Source organism: Chiloscyllium punctatum, chromosome 44, assembly GCF_047496795.1.
Source record: "Chiloscyllium punctatum isolate Juve2018m chromosome 44, sChiPun1.3, whole genome shotgun sequence".
Classification (NCBI taxonomy): Eukaryota; Metazoa; Chordata; class Chondrichthyes; order Orectolobiformes; family Hemiscylliidae; genus Chiloscyllium; species Chiloscyllium punctatum.
This window is the reverse complement of record NC_092782.1, coordinates 18,576,077-18,602,856: the sequence shown is the minus strand read 5'-3', so window position 1 is coordinate 18,602,856 and position 26,780 is coordinate 18,576,077. Positions and strand designations below refer to the sequence as shown.

General features: G+C 40.3%; 1 protein-coding gene across 1 annotated transcript in view; it reads left to right on the top strand.

The window, feature by feature from the left end:
- Positions 1 to 26,780, top strand: part of lta4h (leukotriene A4 hydrolase) — a 74,333-nt gene that overhangs the window by 39,434 nt on the left and 8,119 nt on the right. Inside the window, exons 11-16 of the mRNA XM_072562397.1 lie at positions 9,582 to 9,693; positions 15,078 to 15,222; positions 17,388 to 17,491; positions 20,203 to 20,273; positions 25,435 to 25,489; positions 26,667 to 26,762. Coding sequence (XP_072418498.1) covers positions 9,582 to 9,693; positions 15,078 to 15,222; positions 17,388 to 17,491; positions 20,203 to 20,273; positions 25,435 to 25,489; positions 26,667 to 26,762 — 583 coding nt within the window. The remainder of the gene's footprint in view (positions 1 to 9,581; positions 9,694 to 15,077; positions 15,223 to 17,387; positions 17,492 to 20,202; positions 20,274 to 25,434; positions 25,490 to 26,666; positions 26,763 to 26,780) is intronic.

The window sequence follows — 26,780 nt, the reverse complement described above, 5'->3', positions numbered from 1 at the left end:
CAGGATGCTATCTGGATTAGAGGGTATGAGCTATAAGAGGAGGCTAGAAGAACTTGGGTGGTTTACTCTGGAGTGGCAGAGGCTGAGGGGACACTTTGAAATAGTCTTTAAAATTGAGGTGCACAGGATAGGGTTGACGGTCAAAATAGTTTTCCCAGAATTGAAATGTCTAATACTGGGGGACATGCATTTAAGGTAAGAGGGGGAAATGTTTAAGAGATGTGAGAGGCAAACGTTTTTTTTAGTAGAAGGAGTCTGGAATATGGTGCCAAGGCTGCTGGAGCCAGACACGATAGGGGCATTTAAAGGACTTTTAGATAAGCACGTGATTATATGAATAAGCAACGCAGAGATATGGACTAGCAGCAGGCAGGAGTAATTAGTTTAGTTTTGTGTCATGCTCAATACTGTGGGCCAAAGGGCCCATTCCTGTTCAGTACTGTTCTATGTTCTATATTTGCTCCTCAATTTCCTGCTGACTATTGGGGCAGCCTATAGTACAATGCCTCAGTTCCACTGGTATAGCTTCACTGTACAATCCCTCAGGAATATCCTTTTAAGTACTGCCGTGATATTTCCCTAAATTAAGAAAAAGCCCCTTTCTCCCCTCACTTCCTTCCCCTTCTGTCCTTCCTATAGCATCTGTACTCCAGAACATTGAGCTTGCTAGTCCTGCCCCTCCCTCAGTCATGTTTCTGTAATAGCTATGATATTCCAGTCCCATGTTCCCATCTATGCCCTGAGTTCATCTGCCTTACCTATCAGACCTGTTGCATTGAAGTAAATGCAGTTTAATTAATCAGCGTTCCCTCGTTCCCTGCCTTTAACTTGTTATCTTTAAGTTTTTTGCACCAGTCTCAACCTTTACTCTTTGATTTGATTTGATTAGATTAGATTAGGTTAGGTTACTTACAGTGTGGAAACAGGCCCTTCAGCCCAACAAGTCCACACCGACCTGCCGAAGCGCAACCCACCCCTACCCCTAACCTAACACTACGGGCAATTTAGCATGGCCAATTCACCTGACCTGCACATCTTTGGACTGTGGGAGGAAACCGGAGCAGCCGGAGGAAACCCACGCAGACACGGGGAGAATGTGCAAACTCCACACAGTCGCCTGAGGCGGGAATTGAACCCGGGTCTCTGGCGCTGTGAGGCAGCAGTGTTAACCACTGTGTCACCGTGCCACCCGTGTCTCACTATAGTCTGTTCTGATATAATTCGATAGTTCTGTTCCCGTGCAATCCTGCGTAATAAGAAAATTGTGCAATAACAGCACCATTTAAAGCAATGGGACCAGCATTGCGTTATAGCCAATACAGATAAGGAAAGTTTCACATTCTACAAATAATGGTCTAAATTTTTCAATCACATTATAGCCAATTTGGTTTGAAGAAATGCACATTAGAACAGAGCCATTTGCACTGTTTTGCACCATGCCAGACTAGTTTAAACCTCCTGAATAGTACTAGCAAATCCCCCCCCCCCCCCCCACACACAGGATATTTGTCCCTCCAGTTCAGGTGCAACCCATACCTCTTGTACAGGTCACTTCTGTCCCAGAAGAAATCCTAATGACACAAAAATCTGAATCCCTGTACCTTGCATGAACTCCTTAGCCCTCTCCTTCTGTTCCTACTTTCACTAGCATGTGGCATCAAGCATAATCCAGAGACCTTGAGGTCCTGCTTTTTAGTCTCCTGCTAACTCTGTATATTCACTCTGCAGGACCTCATCCTTTTTTCTATCTATATTGGTACTAATGTGTACAACGATCTCTGGCTGCTCATGCTTCCCTTTTAAGAATTTGCTACAACTATTCCCAAACGTCCTTGACCCTGTCACCAGAGAGGCCACACGCCATCCTAGAGTCTTACACGTGGCCGCAGAAATGTCTGTCTGTGTCCCTGATTTAAAGAGTCCCCTATCACAATGGCTCGTTTGGACTTTGTCATAGCAGAGCCAGTTGTAGTACCAAAGTCTTGACTCTGCTGCTATTTATTCCTGAGAGGCTATCCCCCATAGTAACCAAAATGGTTTGGGGGGGAACAGCTACAGAAGACTTCTGCACTACCTGGCTACTTCTCCTGGCAGTCACCCATCTACCTGACTCAACCTATAGTGTGACCACCTCCCTAAAGGTAGTCACCTGTCACACTTTCTGTATTGTATTATCATCAAACTATTACAAGCAAGGTTGGAGGAATGTATTATCACTTTAGTTCCACTGTTTCACAACTCACAATTTAAAATAAAAATACATTTCCCAGTTATTGAGATTGTCAGTTAAATATCTCTATCACATTTCAAATGAAAAGATCTATCAATGAGGTTTCTTTAATAAATGCAAGTATTGGTTTATTATCAATGCAAACTTATTTAATGAAGGTACAATGAGTAGTATTATCCCAGATCCAACCTTTAAATTCGGCACCACCCTCTTGAACTGTCCTATCTATCCAACTTCCTTCCCATCTATCCACCCCACACTCCACTCAGACCTTTCACCTTCACCCCACCTTCATCTACCTATCACATTCCTAGCAATCCACCCCATCCCCAGCCCCACTCCTCTCCCATGTTTCTCTCAGCCCCCTTGGGCCACAAGCCTCATTCCTGATGAAGGACTTGTGCTCAGTGTCAATTCTTCTGCTCCTCAGATGCTGCCTGACTGGCTGTGCGTTTCCAGCACCACACTCTTCACTCTGCAGTCCTGACTTTCTCCCAGTATAAATATTGTCTGAAATGACCCAAAACATACACAAACACACTGCTCATGAAAAAATGAGAGAAATGTATTTTCCTTTCTGCAGAGTTTCCTAAAAACATAGAAAATATGAGTAGGATTAGGATATTCGGCCCTTCCCGCCTATTCTATCATTCAGTATCATGATCATTTCCCCCATCCTTCTCCATATCTTCCTGCTTTCGCCACATGTTCTTTGATCCCTGTAGCCTATAGTTATGTCAAAATCCTTGATAACGTTGTCTTTTGGCCTCAACCACTTTCTGTGGCAGAATGTTCCACAGTCTCTCAATCCTGAGGTGAATAAATTTCTCCTCATCTTAGCCCTAAATGTCTAACCTGTATCTTTAGACTGTGACCCCTAACTCTGGACTTTTCTGTCATTGGGAACATCCTTCCTACATTTACACTGCTAAGTCCTCTTAGAATTTTATAGATTTTTGTGAGGATCCCCTTCATTCTGTACTCCAGTGAATGTAGTCTTAACTAATTCAATTTGTCTTCGTGCATCAGTCCTGCCACCCCAGGAATCAACCTGATTTATATTCTGACTTTGGTCAGGAGGAGTGTTCGTGCATACTTCATGCTGAAGCCCCAGTATAATGAATGTCTGGTACTTTCTCTTTTCTCAATAATGGAAGAGGAAAATCAACCCTATTTTGGTTCCTCAAACCATTTCTGTTGTTTTTAAATTTATTACAGTATATATTTCTACATGTTATATTTACATAATTGAAGTAGATAACCAGACAAATGTTTGCAGCTGAGAATTTGGCTACTTTTCTTGAGAAGGTTATTGTTGATCACCGATTACCACTATAACCAAAAATCAACTCTCCAGCACTGAGAGGAATCTAGCCATAATTCTTAATTTTTATATATTTTCCTTTGTCTACTCTAGGTGAAAAGTTGGAAGTTAGAACAAAAGCTTTGCAAAATTCTACAGATTTTATTAGCGATTATGAAGGGACATGTGATTACTGCAAAAAAACAAAATAGTTTAGATTAGATTAGATTACTTAGTGTGGAAACAGGCCCTTCGGCCCAACAAGTCCACACCACCCCGCCGAAGCGCAACCCACCCATACCCCTACATCTACCCCCTACCTAACACTACGGGCAATTTAGCATGGCCAATTCACCTGACCTGCACATCTTTGGAGTGTGGGAGGAAACCGGAGCACCCGGAGGAAACCCACGCAGACACGGGGAGAATGTGCAAACTCCACACAGAGAGTCGCCTGAGGTGGGAATTGAATCCGGGTCTCTGGCGCTGTGAGGCAGCAGTGCTAACCACTGTGCCACCGTGCCACCCACAGTGTATTTAAAGGAGTTGAATTAAACAAAATGAGCAATTTTACAAATTTTTTTTAAGACTACTGGAAGATAGAAAAAATCCATGATTTAAACAAGAGAAAAAAGTGTTCAAAAGCTAACAAATCTCATGATTGTTGATCGTGCACAAAAAGTGCTTTCTCACCATTAGGGTATGTTTGAAGGCAAAAAGGATAAGGCACAAAATGCTCCAAAGTTTGTTGCTCTATTTGGTAGTTTAGGCAATATATTATTGAGAAGTTCCTGCAACTAACCTTCAGAAGATCAAATGGATTTCATCCTGAACTCAACAAAAGAAATTTTCAGAAATAGGAAACCAATTGGACAGCCCTCAGATTCCTTCTTCCTCAAATAATTCCAGAAACACTGTTCAAACTGCCCTGACAGGGGTCTGTGACAATGCAGCCAGCTGTCGCTAGTTATGTGATTTCTAGGAAATCTTGTTAAAAAGCATTCCTAGTTAAAAAGCATTGACATTTCAACAATCTTTTCATGAAATCCAAGTATTTTCACAAAATTTGAAACAAATCTATTTTTCCACAATTCTTCAAAACTTGAGACTTCCAAGTAATATTAAGTATGAAATGTCTTTAGAATCGTGCCTATTCACTATTTTTCTTCCTTCTTTCCCTCCTTTCCTAATCTCACATTGGTACCTCCTGAAGAGGTGCTCCGCCCACCAAACTGCTGCTCTCTCCAGGGTTTCTCTGTCAATCCTGGCTACAGGCACAGCTTAGGCAGCCACAGTAACTGCATAAAAGTACTAAGAAAACATGAGATTTGCCAGTTTAAGTTGGTACCTTTCTGAATCACAAGCACCTCACTAGTTGACTCGGTAATGATAATCCAGCTGTAACTAAGTAACAATCCAGATATTTGAGTCCACCGCCTAAGTAAATGCTTCAGTGCAGTACTGATGGAGGGTATGTTGGTTTAGATGGTGTCTTTTGAATTGCTCTTACACTGAATCCAAATGGTATCAGTTAGCACGGTTAGCTGGACAACTGGTTTGCGAAGCAGAGTGACACCAACAGTGCCAGTTCCTGTACCGACTGAGGTTATAGATTGTTACAAATTAATCAAGGACAGGTCAGTGATTGTTTATTGAGCTAACATTGTGAGAAAAGTTTCTGAGGCAGCCCTCTAACTCAATGAGGATTAATTAGATATTTTTTCATTGTCATGCAGGCAATACGTTAATCGAATTCTGAAATAGCTTATTTAAACAAATATCTTGTTTTCTTTCACACATTCCAAAAGTGATAAGGCACCTGTTCTATTCTTATCACTTCCTGTTTCCCAAATGCCATTCTGTCTCTTCTCTAAAGCCTGTGCTTCATTCCCTTGACAACATTCCGTTGCTTTATCTTTCTCGGTGTGAGACAGGGTCAACCTCACATTCCAAATAAGGCTTCAGGATTAATGTTGGTTCAGTCGTGTTGCGTTTCCACAGGAACACTGATCTGCTGCATCGTCATCTCAGCATGTTTATGCAGTTGAAATAATTTTATTTCCCCAACTACTTTCGGGAATAAGAATAAATGAAACTTAATCTCAAATGATGTGTAAGATTGTTTCTTATAAAGTTAACTAAAATTCTCTATCTGATTCTAATCCCAATAGGTACTTCAGGTAGATTTTCAGGTTACATCACCATCCCCAAATTGACCTCTACCACAATGAAGGTCCAAGCTTCTCAATCTCTTCCCCTCTCTGCGGTGTGGTGACCTTCATGTTAAACCATCATTAGTTGTCTCTCAGAGTAGAGCTATGGTGACTTTACCTTTACACTGAATCTAACCTCTTGGCAGGATGTAAAAGATTCCATATGACACTTTGCATAGATCAATGAAGTTCCCTTGGCCAGTATTGTTCTTAACCAGCGTACAATAGAAGCACTATCGGAGTTAGGATGTGTCGGCCGAAATGCTCAAAGAGATTGGTAGGTTTTTATTAGGTCAAGATATCAAGGGATATGGAATAGGAATGGTTAATTGAAATTAAGATTAGCCACCCAACGAAAACTGGCAAAACATACTGTTGGGGACGGTCATGAATAATGTGGAAGCCTCGTGTTCCAGTGTAAGTTTTTGAGTTGTTACTGTCTCAAAGAAATCAACAGTTAAGTGGCACTTCTGAAGTAATGTTCATTGCTGTTTATTGGGTTACTAGCATGCAAATAATGCTATAGTTCAGTCATGATACATTTTACAGATCTGTACCTGTTTTACTCTGAATATAGGGACTTCAGCTTTTTTTTCAAACCACTGGATGCTTGCTCAGTTGAAACTGAGAAAATTGTAAATGGTAATGTTGGGCAGTTGAATGTGGGAATTCTGTCAGAAGAGGACAGTAATACTGCTCTTTGTCTCTAGTACTTGTAGTGCCTTATAAGCCTGAACCAGTAAGTTGCTTTGTCCTGGACATGTTCAGCTGCTTGAATGTTGTTTAAGTATGAAAGACCAGAATATGGCTCTGTATCTGAACTATAGTAAGTGAAGCTTGTGGCTAGAAAGAGACTATACCTGATGAACATACCTGTATGGGAGTCTCTGATGTGCTTCTCTGGCTCTGAATAATTTAGAAACACACGAAAGGAAGGAGATGTGTCTTTGGAAGGTTTACTCCAGATCTCCGTCATACTTCAGAAAGAGATGCAGGATCAGAGTTGGGTTGGAATGTCCAATAGCCTACAGAGTAAGGAAAAGCAATGTTCATCTGAAACACGAAACCATTACTAAGAGTTTTGATTTTGATAAGGGTGACTTTAGTTTGAGACAGGGATCATGCACAATAAATTAAGTAAATCTATTAACAGGCAATAATAAAATATGGTAAAGTAGTAATTGCTGCATGAAAGGAATATGAAACAAATTTTTAAAGGATATTAAAATCAAAATAATTTTAACAATTGTGAGGGAAAGAGTGGTGAGGTGCAAAGTAAATAAATTTATATATCAAATTAAAATAAGGAAAAGGCAGATATGTTGAACCAAAATTCAGTACTACAGTAAAGAGAATAATATACTGGAAATCTCAAGCCAATATTACATCAGGAATGAGACTTATGGACATTAATATAAGCAAAATACAGTGATGAAAAATCTTCCTACCATGCTTTTTAAAAGGAGTTTAATGAACGTATCCTAACTATAATCGTCAAACGTTGTCTTGATTTAGGAACTGTATCTTTGTGTCGAAAAAATGTCAGTCTGCTTCAGAACATGGGGAGGTGTTGGTGTTGGACTTGGGTTTACAAAGTTAGAAATCACACGACATCAGGTTATAGTCCAACAGGTGTACTTGAAAATACAAGCTTTTGGAGCACAGCTCCTTCGTCAGGCAGCAACTGGGGCAGGATACATAGGACACAATTTATAAGTAAAGGTTAAAGTGTCATACTACTGATGTGATATATTAGACAAACCAGGATGTCTGTAATCACTTAGAATAACCGATTTACTATGTAAACCCTAGCATTTACTACCCTGAGATAAAACCTTAAGTTATAAGTATATTTAAAACAAAAAGTGACATCTCAGCTCGGACAATGCATTAAAGCTGTGAGGTTAAAGTTAGTCTTGTCCCAACGTGGAGTCAAACTGTTATTTCCAATGAAGGAATTTAAAAATATCACATTGACTGCTTACAGATTGTGCACTTTTTGAACAAAATAGAATGTACCTGTAAATATAAATTCACCCCATAGACTTATATGTAAGGGTGTGTGAGGGAGACTGACTGACTGTATTTTGGGGTGGGGACAGGGAAAGAGTGTGTGTGAGTGTATATGCACGAGTGCCGAAAAATCCATTGTGAAGAGGAATGTTTCTGGTTCGACTGGTTAATGGGTACTGAGTTTCTGTAAGAAATCTGTAGTGTCATGACAGAAGTGGTGGGGTGGGGGGGGGGGGGGGGGTCCACTGTACAATAGGTTTCAAGATGCCTTCGACATAGCCAGAGAGGTTCTCTCGCAGGGTCCTTTTCCCTGATACAATGGGACACCCAGGTATGTGCACTTTGTTTATCTTTGGAAGGCAGTAGATGTCCCCTACATGAGAAGTACACTGGATGAGAGTGCACTCTGAAGGACTGGATCTAAAGTCTTGATCCCACAATCCAAAGATGTGCAGGTCAGGTGAATTGGCCATGCTAAATTGCCCATAGTGTTGGGTGCATTAGTGATGGGTAAATATAGGATAAGGGAATAGTCTGGGTATGTTGCTCTTTGAAGGGTTAGTGTGGACTTGTTGGTCCGAAGGGCCGTTTCCATACTGTAGGGAATCTGATTGATTAAATTAGATTCAATCTGTTTAGTTCATGGGTGTGTTCTTTGGTTGGAACTTTGGTTCGGTAGTTGCCTGTAGTGTTCCTGATTGTTAAGTTGTCAGTACATTTGCTTGCAGTAATCCGTTCTATTCTGCCGCAGTCAGTTAGAATGGAGCTTTATTTTCTGATGTAAGATGTCACCTTTATTCTAATAAAACCTGAAGTTATCTTAGGGCAGGGATTTACATATTAATCAAGCAACCTGCACCTCGATTCTATCTGATTAAAGACTTAATAGTCAAGGAGGTTTGTTAAATACATTTGCATAAATTGTATGACCTATTGATCTTTTACTATAAATTCTGTATCTGATGTACCCCTCTAGCTGCGTGAGGAAAGAGCGAGGATCCTGAAATCCTTGCAATTTCAAATAAACCTGTTGGACCATAATCCAGTGTTGTGATTTTTGACTTAGTCTAACCAAGAGTTTTTACAGCATTCCATTAGTCTTCTCAATCATTTCTGTATTGTCCACATCAATTTAATGAGAAAGAGCACTTTGCCAAGATCTTCCATTTCTCCCCTTTAAACAACCACCAAACCTTAAACAGACCATTGTTCGCAGCAGACATTTTGAATTGCCACTGTTACGAGCTACTCGCTCTTTAGAAAGTACACTACTCAACCCCATCTTGCTCAATAGCCCATTTAAATAACACTGATGGCCCATTATAAGTAACACTGTCAACATTATTCCATTCATTACTTTAGTACAACAAAAACATTGAAGGAGCTTGACGCCATCCAAGGCATACAACGCCTCCATAAATTTCTACCACCAATGTAGTGACAGCATTTGTATCATCTACAAGATGCACAGAAATTAAGCAAAGTTCCATAATCAGCATCTTCCAAACCTGCAATATCTGCAGTCTAGAAGGACAAAGGCAGCAAATGCTTGGGAACACTGTCACCCACAAGCTCTCTTTCAAGTCACTCAGCATCCTGACTTTAAGTGTGAACGAACGGTATCATAGTTACTGGGTCAAAATCCTGGAACACCTTTCTGTGCAACACTGTATTTACTTAGAATACGTGGACTGTAGCAGCTCAAGAATGCAGCTCACCTCCATTCATAAAACAATGTTGACATTTGCTTAAAAGTGGATGGTTTGCACAGCTCTTGATTGCATTTGTAGTAATTAAGGATGTATTTCTCTAATAACACTAGGTTAAATGAAGGCCATACAGTGTACTTGGAGCGTATGATAGCCCGTTCCATGTTTGGTGAAAAACACAGGCAATTTGCAGCCATTGGAGGCTGGAAAGATCTGCTCGAAGCGGTGAGTTAATTGATTGCTAAAGTAACGCTTCTAATAATTGCAGGATGCTGTTCTTGTTATGGTTAGTGCTGCTACAGTCTTGTACTTCTAAAAATAGAGACCATTAGGTTCTTGCTACAATGTTATACACTGACCAGAGCACCTTAATTGTCTCCTCCTTTCTCCCAATCTCTAGCCTCTTTTGTATCTATGATTACAACATTTTTCTTACTTTGTCACTGTTTTGTTATGGATTTAGCAGGAGCTGGAGCCAGAGTTGAGTCAAGGTCCTTGTGCAAGAAATTGGCCTGACGTTGGCAGTAGCTGATAAAGGTGGCATCAAGCATTTCCTATGACATGAATAGCAATCGTAATGACCATAACAGCAGCTTGCATTTCTACAGCACTTACGATGTTCCAAAAATGTCACAGGTGCTTCATGGACATGTAGGGACAGAACTAAAAGACATTAGGCCTTCTATCTTAACATGTCAATTAGCAATAAAGTGGACAAATTAATTACAGAAATAGATATAAACTGGTTTAATATAGTTGGGATTATGGAGGAATAGCTGCAGGGTGACTCGGTGATAACTGAAATCCAGTGTTTAGGAAGAACAGACAAGGAAAAAGAGGTTGGGTAGCATTGCTGGTTGAAGAGCACATTAATGCAATAGTGAGGAAGGATGTTACCTCTAATGGAGTGTAACCTGGGTGGAACTTAGTTTTCTGCTCATTGGTGTCTATGAATGCGATCTCATAGACATTCTAACAGGACTAGAAAGTGTAAACTTGGGGAGGGTGTTTCTGATGACAAAGGAGTCCAGACCAGATGTTTTTCTAAGGATATGAGTGGAATATTTAGGACTGAGGTGAGAAATTTCTTCAGCTGGAGAGTGGTGAGCCTGTTGAATTCTCTGCCACAGAAAGCAGTTGAGGCCAAAATATTGAATGTTTTCAAGAAGGAGTTAGATATAGTTCTTGGAGCTAAAGGGATCAAAGGGTATGGGATGAAAGCAGGAACAGGAGACTGAGTTGAATGGCAGAGCTGGCTTGAAGTATTGAATGGCCTACTCCTGTTCTTTTCTGTGTTTCTGTAGTTGATTTAAAATTGATGCTGAGCCAAAGAAGCAGCCTTTTAGGAAAGGTGACCAAAGGCTTTCCTAAAGAGTTAAGTTGTAAGGCAGAAAGAGAGACATCGAAGATTCCACAGCATTATGACAATGATGTGAAACGCACAAAAGAATAGATGTTAATTGCCAAGCATCCCATTGTTACCTGGATCTCCACTTTATGTTAACTTTCAAAACCCCTCAGTATTTTGTTTGTTCTGGTGCTTCTTTCTTCCAATAGATGGTGCTGCTGCATTATTTAAATGTTGCAAACTTCAAGTTGGTGTGGAATTCTCAAAACTGACCAAAATATAAACAGAACTAAAAAGTTGTTTTCTTGCTTTGTGTATGTGGCATTGTTTAATAATTTCCACTTTCTAAATAGTATACAAGTTTGTGATTATATCTCCAAAATAAAAGAACAAGTTACTGGTCGTTTAATAGTTAAATGACTTCCAACAGCTTAAACATGTAGTTATAACTTCAATATAAGTAATTTGTGCTTGGATGTTTTAAAATTGGATTAATTTAAATCATTTAATGGCATTAGGCTTATTTTCCAAGGTGAATTAACTGGTAAATTTTCTGGCTTTGAAAAATAAAAGGTTAGGCAGGATTTCAATTGCACATATACAGATCAGTTCAAATGAGAATCACAGCAGCTTTACTACACAGAAAGAGACCATAAGGTCCATTGTGTTTGCACCAGCTCTTCAAATGAGTTTTATGACTTAGTGATATTCTCTTGTGTGTTTCCTGTACACTTTTAATGTTTGATAATTATTTGAGTAGGAATGACGCCTTCTTGCCTGCTTCAAATGAACCTGCCTCTACATCGCTTGTATAGTAAGCCGGCAGGAGGCTGGAAGAACACAGCAAGCCAGGTAGCATCAGGAAGTAGCGAAGTTGACATTTCGGGTGTAACCCTTCAATCCTGAAGAAGGTTTACATCTGAAACATCGACTTCTCCACCACCTGATGCTGCCTGGCTCACTGTGTTCTTCCAGCCTCCTGCCTATTTATTTTGGATTCCAGTATCTGCAGGGTTTTTTTGTCTCTACATCACTTGTAAGCATTGTTTTCCAGATCTGAACCACTCATTTAGTGAATAATTTTTTTCATTTTCTATTTTTGAAAAATCTTTGTGCCCTCTCAATTGTGATTCTTTTAAGAGCAGGAACTCTATCCAGACTTCTCACGATTTTGAAAACTTCTACCAGATTTCCTCTTAGCCTTCATCTCTCCAAGGACAACAGTCCCATCCCCTCCAATCTGTCTTAACTGAAACTTTTCATCCCCAGAATCACTCTTATAAACTGCTTCTGCACACTGATAGATTCACATTCTTCCAGCCCAGAACTGCACACAGTGGCAGTGAGGAAAGCTAATGACATGCTGGCCTTCATAGTGAGAGGATTTGAATACAGTCAATTATGATATAACGCGTTGGTTCAGTTCTCATGCAATCTCAATTAAGAAAATCGCGCAAAGAAAGCAAAGTTAAAGTTTCAAGCCCAATGACCCTTCAGAGCAGCTGTCAAGCTGTTAATCTGTCTGGCAATTTTCTTTACCAATCTTGAGCATTTCTAGTGACATTGTTTCTTCCTGTGTCGCTATGCCTGGTGTAGCATCCACTTCCTCTAAGTTTCTTTTTATGGTCTCTAGTTGACCACCAACCTTTTACATAATTTCTGTTCTCTGATATACTTTTTTACTTCCCCTCAGAACCTTCTTATGGCTGTCAGTTGTATTTCCTTATTGATACTTGTGATAAGCACACTTTTACTATGTTATTTTAATTTCTATCTCCTTTTTCATCCATGAAGCTCTAGATTTGTTTGCCTTAACTTTTCCTTTTGATGAAATATACCTTGACTGTGCCTGAACCATTTTAAGGTAGCTCATTGGTTAGCCATAGAATTTCCCCCTCACCCTTTGACCCTTTTCTGTTCTTGTCTCATTTGAAGTTGGTTCTCCCCAGGCTTCTTATTCTGGAATACCTATATTGTCATCTTCTATTGTTATCTGAAACCTTACAACATAATAATTATTGTCTCCTAAAAATCCCCCATTGACACTTGATCCATTTGGCCCACCTCATTTCCAAAAGCCAGGTCCAATATTGCATTCTTTCTTATTGGACTGAGCACCTACAGCTGCAGGAAGTTTACCTGAACACAATCTAGGAATGTTTGTCTCTTAAGCTATCACAGTCCAGTCTACATTTGGGTAAGGCTTGTCAATACAATTACTATAGTGTTTGCATCTCTGTCATTTCTCTATGTATTTGATCTCTGCATCCTTTCTGCTAATTGATGGTCTGTAACTACATCTTGCAATGTAATTGCACCCTTTTTTGTTTCTCAGCTCTGTCCAAATTGATTCTGTCCATGAACTGTCTGGGACATCCTTGTTCTCCAGCACTACAATGCTCTCCTTCACCATTACTGCCACTGCCACCCCTCCTTTCCTATCTTTCCTAAATACCTTGCACCAGGAATATTTAACACCCACTCCTACCCTTCCTTGATCCAGCATTCTCATGTCACCACAATGTTTCTACGTAGTAATCTGTGCTTATAACCCCCAAATTTTGTTTACTGTTTAATTCACAAACATGCATAATAACCCTGATTTAGACTTCATTATTTCTCCCCTTGCCCCGATGTCACCTGTTGGCTTTTTACTCTCTACACTAGAACTACGTATGTCTCCAAATATTTAGTGCACCCTGAGACTCTACTCTAATGTTGTCTGGTCCCCATGCATTGGCTGATTTCATTTAAACTCTTATGAACTGCATCAGCAAAATGCTCCACAAGGAATTCCATCCAAAGACGTTCAGGATATTCTATCTCCTACTTTCCTGAAAAGATCAAAATAAGAAAGATACCTCCATATCAATGGAGGTTAAAAGATTGATCTAGATAGTAGTCTTGCTCATAGATTTTAGTTAAAAATCACACAACACCAGGCTATAGTCCAACAGGTTTATTTGGAAGTACTAGTTTTTGGAGCGCCGCTTCTTCACCAGGCAGTTCTCCAAAAGCTAGTACTTCAAAATAAACCTGTTAGACTATAACCTGGTAATGTGATGTCCACAAAATAGATCTTAGATAACCACAAAATTAATAGATTCTCAAATCAGACCATGTGAGCTTCTGCTTCATATTTAATGGGCTCATTTTGCACCATTGTATCTTCTGTCTTTCACTGACTAAATACCAGGCAGTAGTTATTAGTCTTTAATTCTGCTAGAGATCTTAACTCTGGAGACACTGAGATCTGCATCATTCACATTTGCTACTGAACTTTCAGAAATCTACATACTAATAAAACTGTAAGGGAATGACCACAATGGATTTCTTGATCTAATGAAAACTACTTTCATGTACTTTGTTTTTAAGTATATTTACTGTTTTACAGCTTCTGTGCATTCATCCTGTGGACTAATGATCTGCATTAAGTCACATGATTTAGCTTTCTGGTCTTTACTTCCTGAACGTTCAGAAATATTTAGGAGAATTTAATGGGTATCCCACTTTAGTCTTCAGCAACTCTGCAATTTGGAGTTGATTGTTAACACTCTGGGCAGATTATCAATTATATGGAAACCGCAGTTTTTAATTTTAGACTTAGTCTTTTAATCAAAGCAATCCAGTTGCCTTGAGGGCAGGTAAATTTGTTGACCCGAAGCCTGAATTGTAACAAATATATTATGTTTGCTCCATTAACAGAAATGACTGATGAAAGCCGTTGCTTTAAATGATGTTTGGATGGACTAAGATCTTTGACCTTATGCAACAGCCTTTGAGACTTACATCAAAGAGCAGTATTTCTTAATGTAGGATCGCTTTCTTTAGGACACTGTAGTTGAAGATTGACTGTATGTTAGAAAGGGTTTTTTTTTATACATAATTACATACGTTTTACCTGGAAACATTTGCATGTTTGTAACTATTTTAAACACATTCATAAGCCAGGAGAGGGGGAAGTGAGAGAGATTCATTCCTGACCTCTGAGTTTACTTTTGATTTGCTCTTCCTAAATACTGAAGAAGGGTTTTTGCCCAAAATGTCGACTTTCCTGCTTCTCAGATGCTGCCTAACCTGCTCTGCTTTCCAGTACCACACTCTTGACTCCAATCTCCAGCACTTTTGCCTGTTGTTTCACTCTGCAGATGCTGCTTGGTTCACTGACTATTTCTATTATTCTCTTTTTATTTCTCATCTCATTCATAGGTAGTTTATTTTCAGAAACAATATCTAATTTTAAATTCATGCTTTTTGTCAGATTGAGACATTTGGTGCTACGAATCTCCTAACCAGTCTGGTTCCCAAGCTCTGCGATATTGACCCTGATGATGCATTTTCGTCTGTTCCGTATGAAAAGGGATTTGCTTTACTTTATCATTTGGAGGAGCAGCTTGGAGGACCAGGTAAATATTACATTTTGATTTGCTGTATTATTGTCACATATACCAAGATACAATGAAAAGTATTGTTTTGCATCCTAACCAGACAAACCATTCCTTGCATAAGTACATCAGGGTAATAGAATAGAATGCAGAATAAAGGGTTACAGCTACAGAGAAGGTGCAAAGAAATACCAACACTAACATGAGAGGTCCATTCATTAGTCTGATAACAGCAGGAATGATATTCTTCTTAAATTTATTGGTATGTACTTTCACACTTTTGTATCTTCTGCCCAATAGAAGAGAGTAAACCCAGGGTGGGAGGGGTCCTTGATTATGTTGGCTGCTTTCCTGAGGCGGCAGAAAGTACAGACAGTCAAGGAAAGCTGGTTTTTGTGCTAGACTGGGCTGCGTTCACAAATCTCTGTAATTTCTTGCGGTCTTGAGCAGAACCATTGACATACCAAACTGTGATGCATCCAGATTTGATGCTTTCTGTGATGCATCTTTAAAAGCTGGTCGGAGTCATTGCAAGCATGCTGAACTTCCTTAGCCTTCTGAGGAAGTAGAGGTACTGGTGTGTGTATTCTTGTGTAATGTTGATGTGGATGGACAAGGATAGATTGGTGATATTAACTCCTAGGTACTTGAAGGTCCTGACCACCTCCACCTCCAGCACCATTGATACAGAGTTGGGGGGGGGGGGGGGGGGAGAGCGGGGTGACAGTCCTCCACTCCACTCCACTCCACTTTCTGAAATTGATGACCAATTACTTTGTTTTGCTGACATTGAGGAAGTGATTGTTGTCTCTTCACCATGCCACGAAACTTTCTATCTTTATCCTGTACTGTCTTGTCATTGTTTGAGATACAACCCACTGTGCTCCACAGACTTCTTTCTGGTGTGACACCATTTTTGTATCTCTGAATTTATGCAATTCCCATTTCCATAACTCATACTTTGTGACAGAGGGTGAACATTTGTGGAACCCAGGAGTTGTTGAAGTGAATTGGGCAAGATTTCTGTTGCAGCAGGGGTGACAAATGTCGAATGTGCTTCCTTTCATTTCCTCCCTTCACCAGACCCCTTCATCTCCTCCTCCCTCATAGGCCTTTTTTTTAAACTACCTTACCTACCTGCACTGGCACTTTGTGATCTGTGGACCTGCACACCCTGATCCCTCTGCACATCAGTATTCCTAAGAGTTCTGCCATTTACTGTCTATAATTTCCACTCGTACTTGATCTTCCAAAATACATCACCTCACATTTTTCAGTATTAAATTCCATCTGCCATTTTTCTGCCCATGCCTTAAGCTAGTCCATATCCTGCTTTATCCTCTGACAATCCTCCTCACTATCCGCAATTCCACCAATCTTTGTATTGTCCACAAACTTACTAATTAGACCAGCCACATTTTCCTCCAAATCATTTATGTAGATCGTGAACAGCAAAGGTCCCAGCACTGATCTCTGGAGCAGCATTAGTCACAAACTTCTATCCAAAAAGCATACTTCCATCTGTCTCTTTAAGACTAAGTCAGGTCTGTATCAATCTGCCAGATCACCCCTGATTTAATATGGCTTTATTTTTTGTACCGTTGTGCCATTAGGGACCTTGTCAAGGCTTTACTGAAGTCCATGTAGACAACATTAACTACTTTTCCCTCATCAATCCTCTGTCACGTCCTCAAAAAACTTGATCAGTTTAGTGAGGCATGACATCACCCCAGTACAAAACCAAACCCTCCATCCGGCCCCTCCTTTCACCAAAACACACTATTCCCCCAATCAGCCCCTGACTTTGCCAATTTCCTGCATTCTTCTCTTTTATGATCATCACACATCCCGCATACTACCACACCCTTTTCCCATATCCTGCAGGGGACAGTTGACAAAAAGGCAGGAAAATGAGCCCTTAATCTTTTCATGAAGCAGTTTTTTTTAAAAAATGAGCTTTTTAAAGGTCCAACAGAGCGGTCAGGATCAATCCAAGTTCCAGCAGTCAATGCTGCTTCAGATTGTGAAACCAAAATCTTGTCTTTAAACTTGACCAGGAGTCATGACTCAAATTTGGGAAGCTCCGTGCTCCATGTTAGAAACCAATATTCAGATTTATAAGTTTTGCTTTGGAATCCAATGGATTTGTTAAACTGAATGAATTTTTTTTTTGTGCTTATTGCTAGATATCTTCATGGGATTCCTTAAAGCTTATATTCAGATATTTGCCTATAACAGTGTAACCACAGAGGACTGGAAGAAATGCCTGTATACATATTTTAGTGATAAAGTGAGTGCATTTAGATCAATAATGTAATAACGTTTTGATTTAGTCATTTAAATTTGTAAATTAAAGCCTTTTCTACATCCCGGTGAAATACGTATCTGAAGTTATCAGTTTATAGATGCAAGTCTTGAGGTTTTGTAGTTTTCACTGTTAGCTCCATAAATGTACACACTTTCTTAAAAGAAAACAGTGGGTACCTCAGGTAATATTTTGGGATCAGTTTGTCCCTCCTCCACACAGCGACCGGCCCAAAGTAGCTTTGCACTATGGAATGCTCCAAGCACAGTTCCCATCAGCTACATTATAATGCTAGAATAACTTACCCAAGTTTAAAACTGCTTCATAGAAACTATCCGACCATCTTAAATGCAGCATCTGTAGTTAATATTTATAAATAGGAGCAGGAGTAGATTTTTCGGTCCTTGAGCTTGCTCTGCCATTCACTCTGATCATTCATGATCGATCAACAAACTCAGTCTTTTGTTCCTGCTTTCTTCCCATTCCCTTTAATTCCTTTAGCCCTGACAGCTATATCTAAGTTCTTGAAGCATTCAATGTTTTAGCCTCAACTATCTTCTGTGGCAGAGAATTCAATAGCCTCATCACTGTCTGGATGATGACATTTCTCCTCATCTCAGTCTGAAATGGCCTATCCTGTGCCACTGGACTGAGAACACTGGTTTTGAACTCCCTGGTCATCGGGAACATTCTTCCCGCATTTATTCTTCCTAGTCCTGTTAGAATTTTGTAGGATTCTACATGATCCCTCTCATTCTTCTGAGCACTAGTGAATATAGTCTTAACACATCCGGTTTCTCCTCTTAGTCAATCCTGCTATCCCAGGAAGCGGTCTGGTAAACCTTTGTGCTCTCCCTCCATAGTCAGAACACCCTTCCTCAGGTAAAACAGCCAAAACCCCCCACAATGCCCTAGGTGTAACTCATCATAGCCCTGTACAATTCTAGCAAGATATCTCTGTTCCAGTACTGGAATCCTCTCATTATGAAGACGAACATAGTATTAATCATCTTCACTGCTTGCTGTACCTGCATGCTTACTTTCAGCAACTGATGTACAAGGACACCCAAGTCTTGTACCTCCCCCTTTCCCAATCTATCATCATTCTGATGATAATCCAACTTCCTGATTTTGCTGCCAAAATGGATAACCCCACATTCGTCTATATTATACTTGATCTGCCATGCATTTGTATCCTCCTTTCAGCTCACCCTCCCCCTCTGCTTTGGAGTAGACATTTGCGAAAATAGTTCATGTCTGACAGCAAAGATATATCCCAGTGAGAGAGGAGAATTCTCAGAAGAGGATAAGCCAATCGTGGTTAATCAGTTGTTAAGGCTAGCATCAGATTGGCACATGGTATGTTTTTCTCTTCAATTTGATGCTAGCCTTCAGTCTTCACAGTAGAACATACACATAGCATTCTAAAAATACTAAACAATCAAGGGGCAAAAGAAGGAGAAGGATTAAATACCACCATGATCAAATGCTAGGGTTCAAAGTGGGTGCACTGATGGTTATCCTTCAAGAATCCTTAAATTCTGAGAAAGGCTGAGAGGGCTGAAAAACTGTCAATGTGGCAGCATTATTTAGAAAGGGAAGGTTCATAGATGGGTATCTATAGGTCAGTTAGCTTAATGTCTGTTATTGGGAAAATGTTAGAATCCATTATAAGATATGTTATAGCAGAGCATTTAGAAATACATAATATCAAGAAGGCTTTGTGAAGGGGAACTCATGCCTGACAAATTAGATTAGATTCTCTACGGCCCTTTGGCCCAACCAATCCACACCAACCCTCCGAAGAGCAACCCACCAGACCCATTTCCCTCTGACTGATGCACCTGACACTATGGGCAATTTAGTATGGCCAATTCACCTGACCTGCACATCTTTGAAATGTGAGAGGGAATCCATAAGATACGGGGAGAATGTGCAAACTCCACACACAGCCTGAGGAAGGAATCAAACCTGGGACCCTGGCGCTGTGAGGCAGCAGTGCTAACCACTGAGCCACCGTGATTGAAGCCCCACCGATTCTTGCGGCATTAGTTACAGGTTCCAATCCTGATATTGGCCCCCTTATTCCAACTCTGTCTTTGATTACTTAACGATCCTCTATCCTTGCTAATATACAACATCCATGAGTTCTTATCTTAAGCTGCTACATGTTAGGGTGTTTATCAAATGCCTTTTAAACAAATCAAACATATTACATCCACTGCTTCCCCTTTATCTATCCCGCTTGTTACTTCCTCAAAGGATTCTAATAATTTAAGCAACTGCTGGACATGTACATGGATAGCAGTGAGTTGAGGGGTGCGTAGGTTATTATATTTTACATTAGAATTAAACCTCTGCACAACATCGTGGGTCTAAGGGCCTGTTCTGTGCTGTACTTTTCTAAGTGGAAAATGAGAAGAGCTGATTCACTAGTTAAGTGCTTTGACAATAGAACTTGTGGGCCAGGAGGGGCTGACGTTTTCTTACTGTAAAACAAAATAACTTGTAAACATGCCCAATGCCTTAAATCTTCCACAACACACTGCCATCCACTGTTCTCTCTTGAATCCTTCAGCCACCATCTCTGTCGCATCAATTCCCTCCCACTCCTAACGCTGAAAGATGTTTGCTTTACATTGATCAATAAACATGTTCTGCAGCACTATTTCATTGAGATGTTTACTTTTCACTAGACCGAGATTTTGAATAAGGTTGACTGGAATACCTGGTTCCGTTCTCCTGGAATTCCACCAGTCACACCACAGTGAGTCTTCTGTTATTTCAATATGGTTTCTGAAGTTAAGCCTTGGCATGCAAATAAGCTAACACTTATAAATTGAGTGGACTTTGACAATATAATCACTATAGTATTCACATAATATTGCAGGACATGTGATTATTCAAGGAAAACGGCTAGGAGTTTGTTTACAAAATGAAAAAAAAACGGTTCACACCAAAATAATTCCAAATTCTATAATTTGTCAAACTTTAAAATTTCCTACATAAAATTGAAAACTTTTTGATCACTGAATTTAAGAAATCATTTTAGTGAGCCAATTTATAGAATATGTACTCTTGCATTTTGAAGTTTACATAGTGAAATAATGCATGCTGCTGAGGTTTCCTGACCTGAGGGGTGAAACTCTCATTTTTTACAATTTGCAGGTTCATTTGTCACTTTCACTTAATTTTAATTACGGCCATCTTGATCAGAGATGGTTTGGTGTTCTGTTCCGAGGAAGGAAATTTAAAACGTTAATTTTGTTTGTCTTCAATACCCATTAACCCATAGTTCCTTTTGGGATATCTACTGTGGATATCCTGTAATCAGCAGCATGTCACCTCAATAATTCTAAACTTCATGCAATTGCACTAATAATTTCTCCTGTAAATTTTGGCAACAAAGTAATTGAGATATCATCTGTTTTAGTTCATACAGCTAAACATCTTTAATTGTCAATTACTTGCTTATCTTTTATCTAAATTCATTCGAACTTTTCCCCAGGGTTGGAGAATCGAGGACTAGAGGACATCAGTTATAGGGGAAAGAATAAAACAGAACCTGAGGGGCAACTTTTTAATAGAGGGTGGTATTCATAATCAATGTGCTGCCAGTGGAATGGTTGAGGCGGGTACATTAACAACATTCCAAAGGCATTTGGACAAATACATGGATAGGAAAGGGTTAAGGATATTGGCTAGGTGCAGGAAAATGAGGTTAGCGTGGACATACGTTTTGGTCAGCGTGGACCATTTTGGACCAATTGGCCTGACTCCTTGCTGTAGGACTCTGACTCTAATCAGAGTTTTTGGAAATGGGGTGCTGGTGTGCTATCTTGAGAATCCCTGTCCACACAATATCAGACAAATTGGAACTATCTCCATGTGCTTGTTACTCATACAATTATGTTACAATTTAAATTTCTGTGACCAGCACAGAAAAAGCAGAATGGTGTGTTGTTTCCCTGGTGCCAGGATCAAGGATGTCTCCGAGAGGGTGCAGAATGTTCTTACGGGGGAGAGGGGCCAGCAGGAGGTCATTGTCCACATTGGAACAAACGACATTGGAAGGGAAAACATTGAGACTCTGAAGGGAGATTACAGAGTTAGGTAGAATTTTAAAAAGGAGGTCCTCAAGGGTAGTAATATCTGGATTACTCCCAGTGCCAAGAGCTAGTGAGGGCAGGAATAGGAGGATCGAGCAGATGAATGCATGGCTGAGGAGCTGGTGTATGGGAGAAGGATTCACATTTTTGGATCATTGGAATCTCTTTTGGGATAGAAGTGACCTGTACAAGAAGGATGGATTGCACCTAAATTGGAAGGAGACGAATATACTGGCAGGGAAATTTGCTAGAACTGCTTGGGAGGATTTAAACTAGTAAGGTGGGGTGGTGGGACCCAGGGAGATAGTGAGGAAAGAGATCGATCTGAAATGGGTACAACTGAGAACAGAAGTGAGTCAAACAGGCAGGGACAAAGTAAGACTAATAAATTAAACTGCATTTATTTCAATGCAAGGGGCCTAACAGGGAAGGCAGATGAACACAGGGCATGGTTAGGAACATGGGACTGGGATATCATAGCAATTACGGAAACATGGCTCAGGGATGGGCAGGACTGGCCGCTGAATGTTCCAGGATACAAATGCTACAGGAAGGATAGAAAGGGAGGCAAAAGGAGAGGGGGAGCGGCATTTTTGATAAGGGATAGCATAACAGCTGTGCTAAGGGAGGATATTCCTGGAAATACATCCAGGGAAGTTGTTTGTGTGGAACTGAGAAATAAGAAAGGGATGATCACCTTATTGGGATTGTATTATAGACCCCCCAATAGTCAAAGGGAAATTGAGAAACAAACTTGTAAGGTGATCTCGGCTATCTGTAAGAATAATATGGTGGTTATGGTTGGGGATTTTAGCTTTCCAACCATAACTGGGACTGCCACAGTGTTAAAGGTTTAGATGGCGAGGAATTTAAGTGTGTACAAGACAATTTTCTGATTCACTATGTGGATGTACCTACTAGAAGAGAAGGTGCAAAACTTGACCTACTCTTGGGAAATAAGGCAGGCCAGGTAACTGAGGTGTCAGTGGGGGAGCACTTTGGGGCCAATGACCATAATTCTATTCGTTTTAAAATATTGATGGAAAAGGATAGACCAGATCTAAAAGTTGAAGTTCGAAATTGGCGAAAGGCCAATTTTGACAGTATTAGGCAAGAACTTTCAAAAGCTGAATGGAGGCAGATGTTCGCAGGTAAAGGGATGGCTGGAAAATGGGAAGCCTTCAGAAATGAGATAACAAGAATCCAGAGAAAGTATATTCCAGTCAGGGTGAAAGGGAAGGCTAGTAACTATAGGGAATGCTGGATGACTAAAGAAATTGAGGGTTTCGTTAAGAAAAAGAAGGAAGCATATGTCAGGTACAGACAGGATAGATTGAGTGAATCCTTAGAGTATTAAGAAAGTAGGAGTATACTTAAGAGGGAAATCAGGAGGGCAAAACGGGGACATGAGATAGCTTTGGCAAATAGAATTAAGGAGAATCCAAAGAGTTTTTACACTACATTAAGGACAAAAGGGTAACTAGGGAGAGAATAGGGCCCCTCAAAGATCAGCAAGGTGGTCTTTGTGTGAAGCCACAGAAAATGGGGGAGATACTAAATGAATATTTTGCATCAGTATTTACTGTGGAAAAGGATATGGAAGATATAGACTGTAGGGAAATAGATGGTGACATCTTGCAAAATGTCCAGATTACAGAAGAGGAAGTGCTGGATGTCTTGAAATGGTTAAAGGTGAATAAATCCCCAGGACCTGATCAGGTGTACCCGAGAACTCTGTGGGAAGCTAGAGAAGTGATTGCTGGGCCTCTTGCTGAGATATTTGTATCATTGATAGTCACAGGTGAGGTGCTGGAAGACTGGAGGTTGGCAAACATGGTGCCATTGTTTAAGAAGGGTGGTAAGGACAAGGAGTTTCGGGCATAAGCTCTTCTTGCTGCCTGACCTGCTGCACATTTCCAGCAACACACATTTTCAGCTCTGATCTCCAGCATCTGCAGTCCTCACTTTCTCCCCGTGGTAAGGACAAGCCAGGGAACTATAGACCAGTGAGCCTGACCTCGGTGGTGGGCAAGTTGTTGGAAGGAATCCTGCGGGACAGGATGTACATGTATTTGGAAAGGCAAGGACTGATTCGGGATAGTCAACATGGCTTTGTGCATGGGAAGTCATGTCTCACAAACTTGATTGAGTTTTTTGATGAAGTAACAAAGAAGATTGAGGGCAGAGCAGTAGATGCGATCTATATGGACTTCAGTAAGGCGTTCGACAAGGTTCCCCATGGGAGACTGATTAGCAAGGTTAGATCTCATGGAATACAGGGAGAACTAGTCATTTGGATACAGAACTGGCTCAAAGGTAGAAGTCAGAGGGTGGTGGTGAAGGATTGTTTTTCAGACTGGAGGCCTGTGACCAGTGGAGTGCCACAAGAATCTGTGCTGGGCCCTCTACTTTTTATCATTTACATAAATGATTTGGATGCGCGCATAAGAGATACAGTTAGTAAGTTTGCAGGTGACACCAAAATTGGAGGTGTAGTGGACAGCGAAGAGGGTTACCTCAGATTACAACAGGATCTTGACCAGATGGGCCAATGGGCTGAGGAGTGGCAGATGGAGTTTAATTCCGATAAATGCATTTAGGGAAAGCAAATCTTAGCAGGACTTTTACACTTAATGGTAAGGTCCTAGGGAGTGTTGCCGAACAAAGAGACCTTGGAGTGCAGGTTCATAGCTCCTTGAAAGTGGAGTCACAGGTAGATAGGATAGTGAAGAAGGCGTTTGGTATGCTTTCCTTTATTGGTCAGAGTATTGAGTACAGGAGCTGGGAGGTTATGTTGCAGCTGTACAGGACATTGATTAGGCCACTGTTGGAATATTGCGTGCAATTCTGGTCTCCTTCCTATCGGAAAGATGTTGTGAAACTTGAAATGGTTCAGAAAAGATTTACAAGGATGTTGCCAGGGTTGGAGGATCTGAGCTACAGGGACAGGCTGAACAGGCTGAGGCTGTTTTCCCTGGAGCGTCGGAGGCTGAGGGGTGACCTTATAGAGGTTTACAAAATTATGAGGGGCATGGATAGGATAAATAGGCTAAGTCTTTTCCCTGGGGTTGGGGAGTCCAGAACTAGAGGGCATAGGTTTAGGGTGAGAGGGGAAAGATATAAAAGAGACCTAAGCGGCAACTTTTTCATGCAGAGGGTGGTACGTGTATGGAATGAGCTGCCAGAGGAAGTGGTGGAGGCTGGTACAATTGCAACATTTAAGAGACATTTGGATGGGTATATGAATAGGAAGGAAGGGTTTGGAGGGATATGGGCCGGGTGCTGGCAGGTGGGACTAGATTGGGTTGGGATATCTGGTTGGCATGGACGGGTTGGACCGAAGGGTCTGTTTCCATGCTGTACATCTCTATGACTAAATGGTTTTTGGGGAAAAAAGATTCTATTCACCTTTTATAAACTAACTCTGTGCTCCATACTCCAACTTTCTTCAAAACTAAACATTCTCTAATTAACCATTTCCTTAAATTTGTGCATTTCTCGAGATGTGGTCCTAGTGCAAAATGCTGTTTGCTTACTTTGGAAAACTTCTGCATACTCTCTCTCAGATCTGAAAATCAGAATTGGTCAATGATCAGAAATACGTCTGTCGACTTTGTTACTGTTGACCTATCATAGATGCAGATTTACACAATTCAAATTTAATTTGGCACAATCACTGCATATACAAAGTATCCAAAATGGAGCTGAGGAGAATTATTTTCTATGCTTTTGTCTCTCAATTTGCTGAATCAGTTTGCTTTAATCCTTTGGAGTCAACTGTAAGGATACAAGCTAATGAATATCATGTTTGTTTTGTAGTTATGACACCTCTATGGATGATGTTTGCATATCTCTCTGTAAACGATGGAGCATAGTGAGTAAAATTGTTCTGTTTAAGTAAAAACAAAACTATAAATGCTGGAATTACACATCAGTCAACTTTCAGTTATTAATGCTATAAGGAATTTGGTTCCAATTATGGAACCAAAATTAATGTCTTGTTGTTTGCCTTCACATGCTATTGGCTGAGTAGTCTATTTCATAAATTCTGGCATTAGTGATTCTGTGTACCCTGACTGCCATGACCCATTTCTGCCTGTGTTTCTCATCATGTCACACTGCACAATTGCTACCACACATCTTCCTGCAAATTTTTTTTTTTTCTCAAAAGGAACTTTACATTTAAACTTAAGAGCAAAAAATTATACAAAGTGAAAACTTATTGAGAAATAATATATTTCCTGTGTTGAACTTGTTAAACTACATGATATTTAAGGTAGTTTCTGACCTCCCATCATACTTCTACTTAAAATGAGGTACTTAAAATGAGGTCTTGCTTTCAGTGCAGGCAAGGACGGTGTTTTTTGTTATGAAATTACATCTGAAATCTTCAATCTTTTTCCCCCAGCACACTGTGGCATTAATCCATTTAGCAGATAATCTGCTACTGATAATTGAAAGCTTTTGTTTTTAAAAAAAATGTATACAATGTTTCCATTAAAGCAGTGTTGACTCTTTTTTAACTTTGTTTTTTTTCATAGAGCCTGCTTTCAACTAGTTTATGTGCAACCAAATCTGTTGCCTTTTGTCACGTTGCTTTCACTATATGATTTTAAATTTTTAAACTTATTTTATTGGCAACTGTCTTGCAGGCGTTAGATTTGTTAGGTTAGATTAGATTAGATTAGATTACTTACAGTGTGGAAACAGGCCCTTCGGCCCAACAAGTCCACACCGACCCGCCGAAGCGCAACCCACCCATTCCCCTACATTTTACCCCTTTTTACCTAACACTACAGGCAATTTAGCATCGCCAATTCACCTGGCCTGCACATCTTTGGACTGTGGGAGGAAACCCACACAGACACGGGGAGAACGTGCAAACTCCACACAGTCAGTCGCCTGAGTCGGGAATTGAACCCGGATCTCTGGCGCTGTGAGGCAGCAGTGCTAACCACCGTGCCGCCACAGTTTTGATACTGTTTTGTAAATGTGAAGTTCATTCTTTAAAAACAAAATGAATACAAACTGAACAGAACCATTCTTTTCAGGCCACCGATGTTGAGTTGGACTGTTTTACTGAAAATGATCTAAAGGAAATGACATCGCAGCAAAAGATTGAATTCCTTGCTCTTTTACTGTTGGAGGTAGGACCTAGGTTTAAG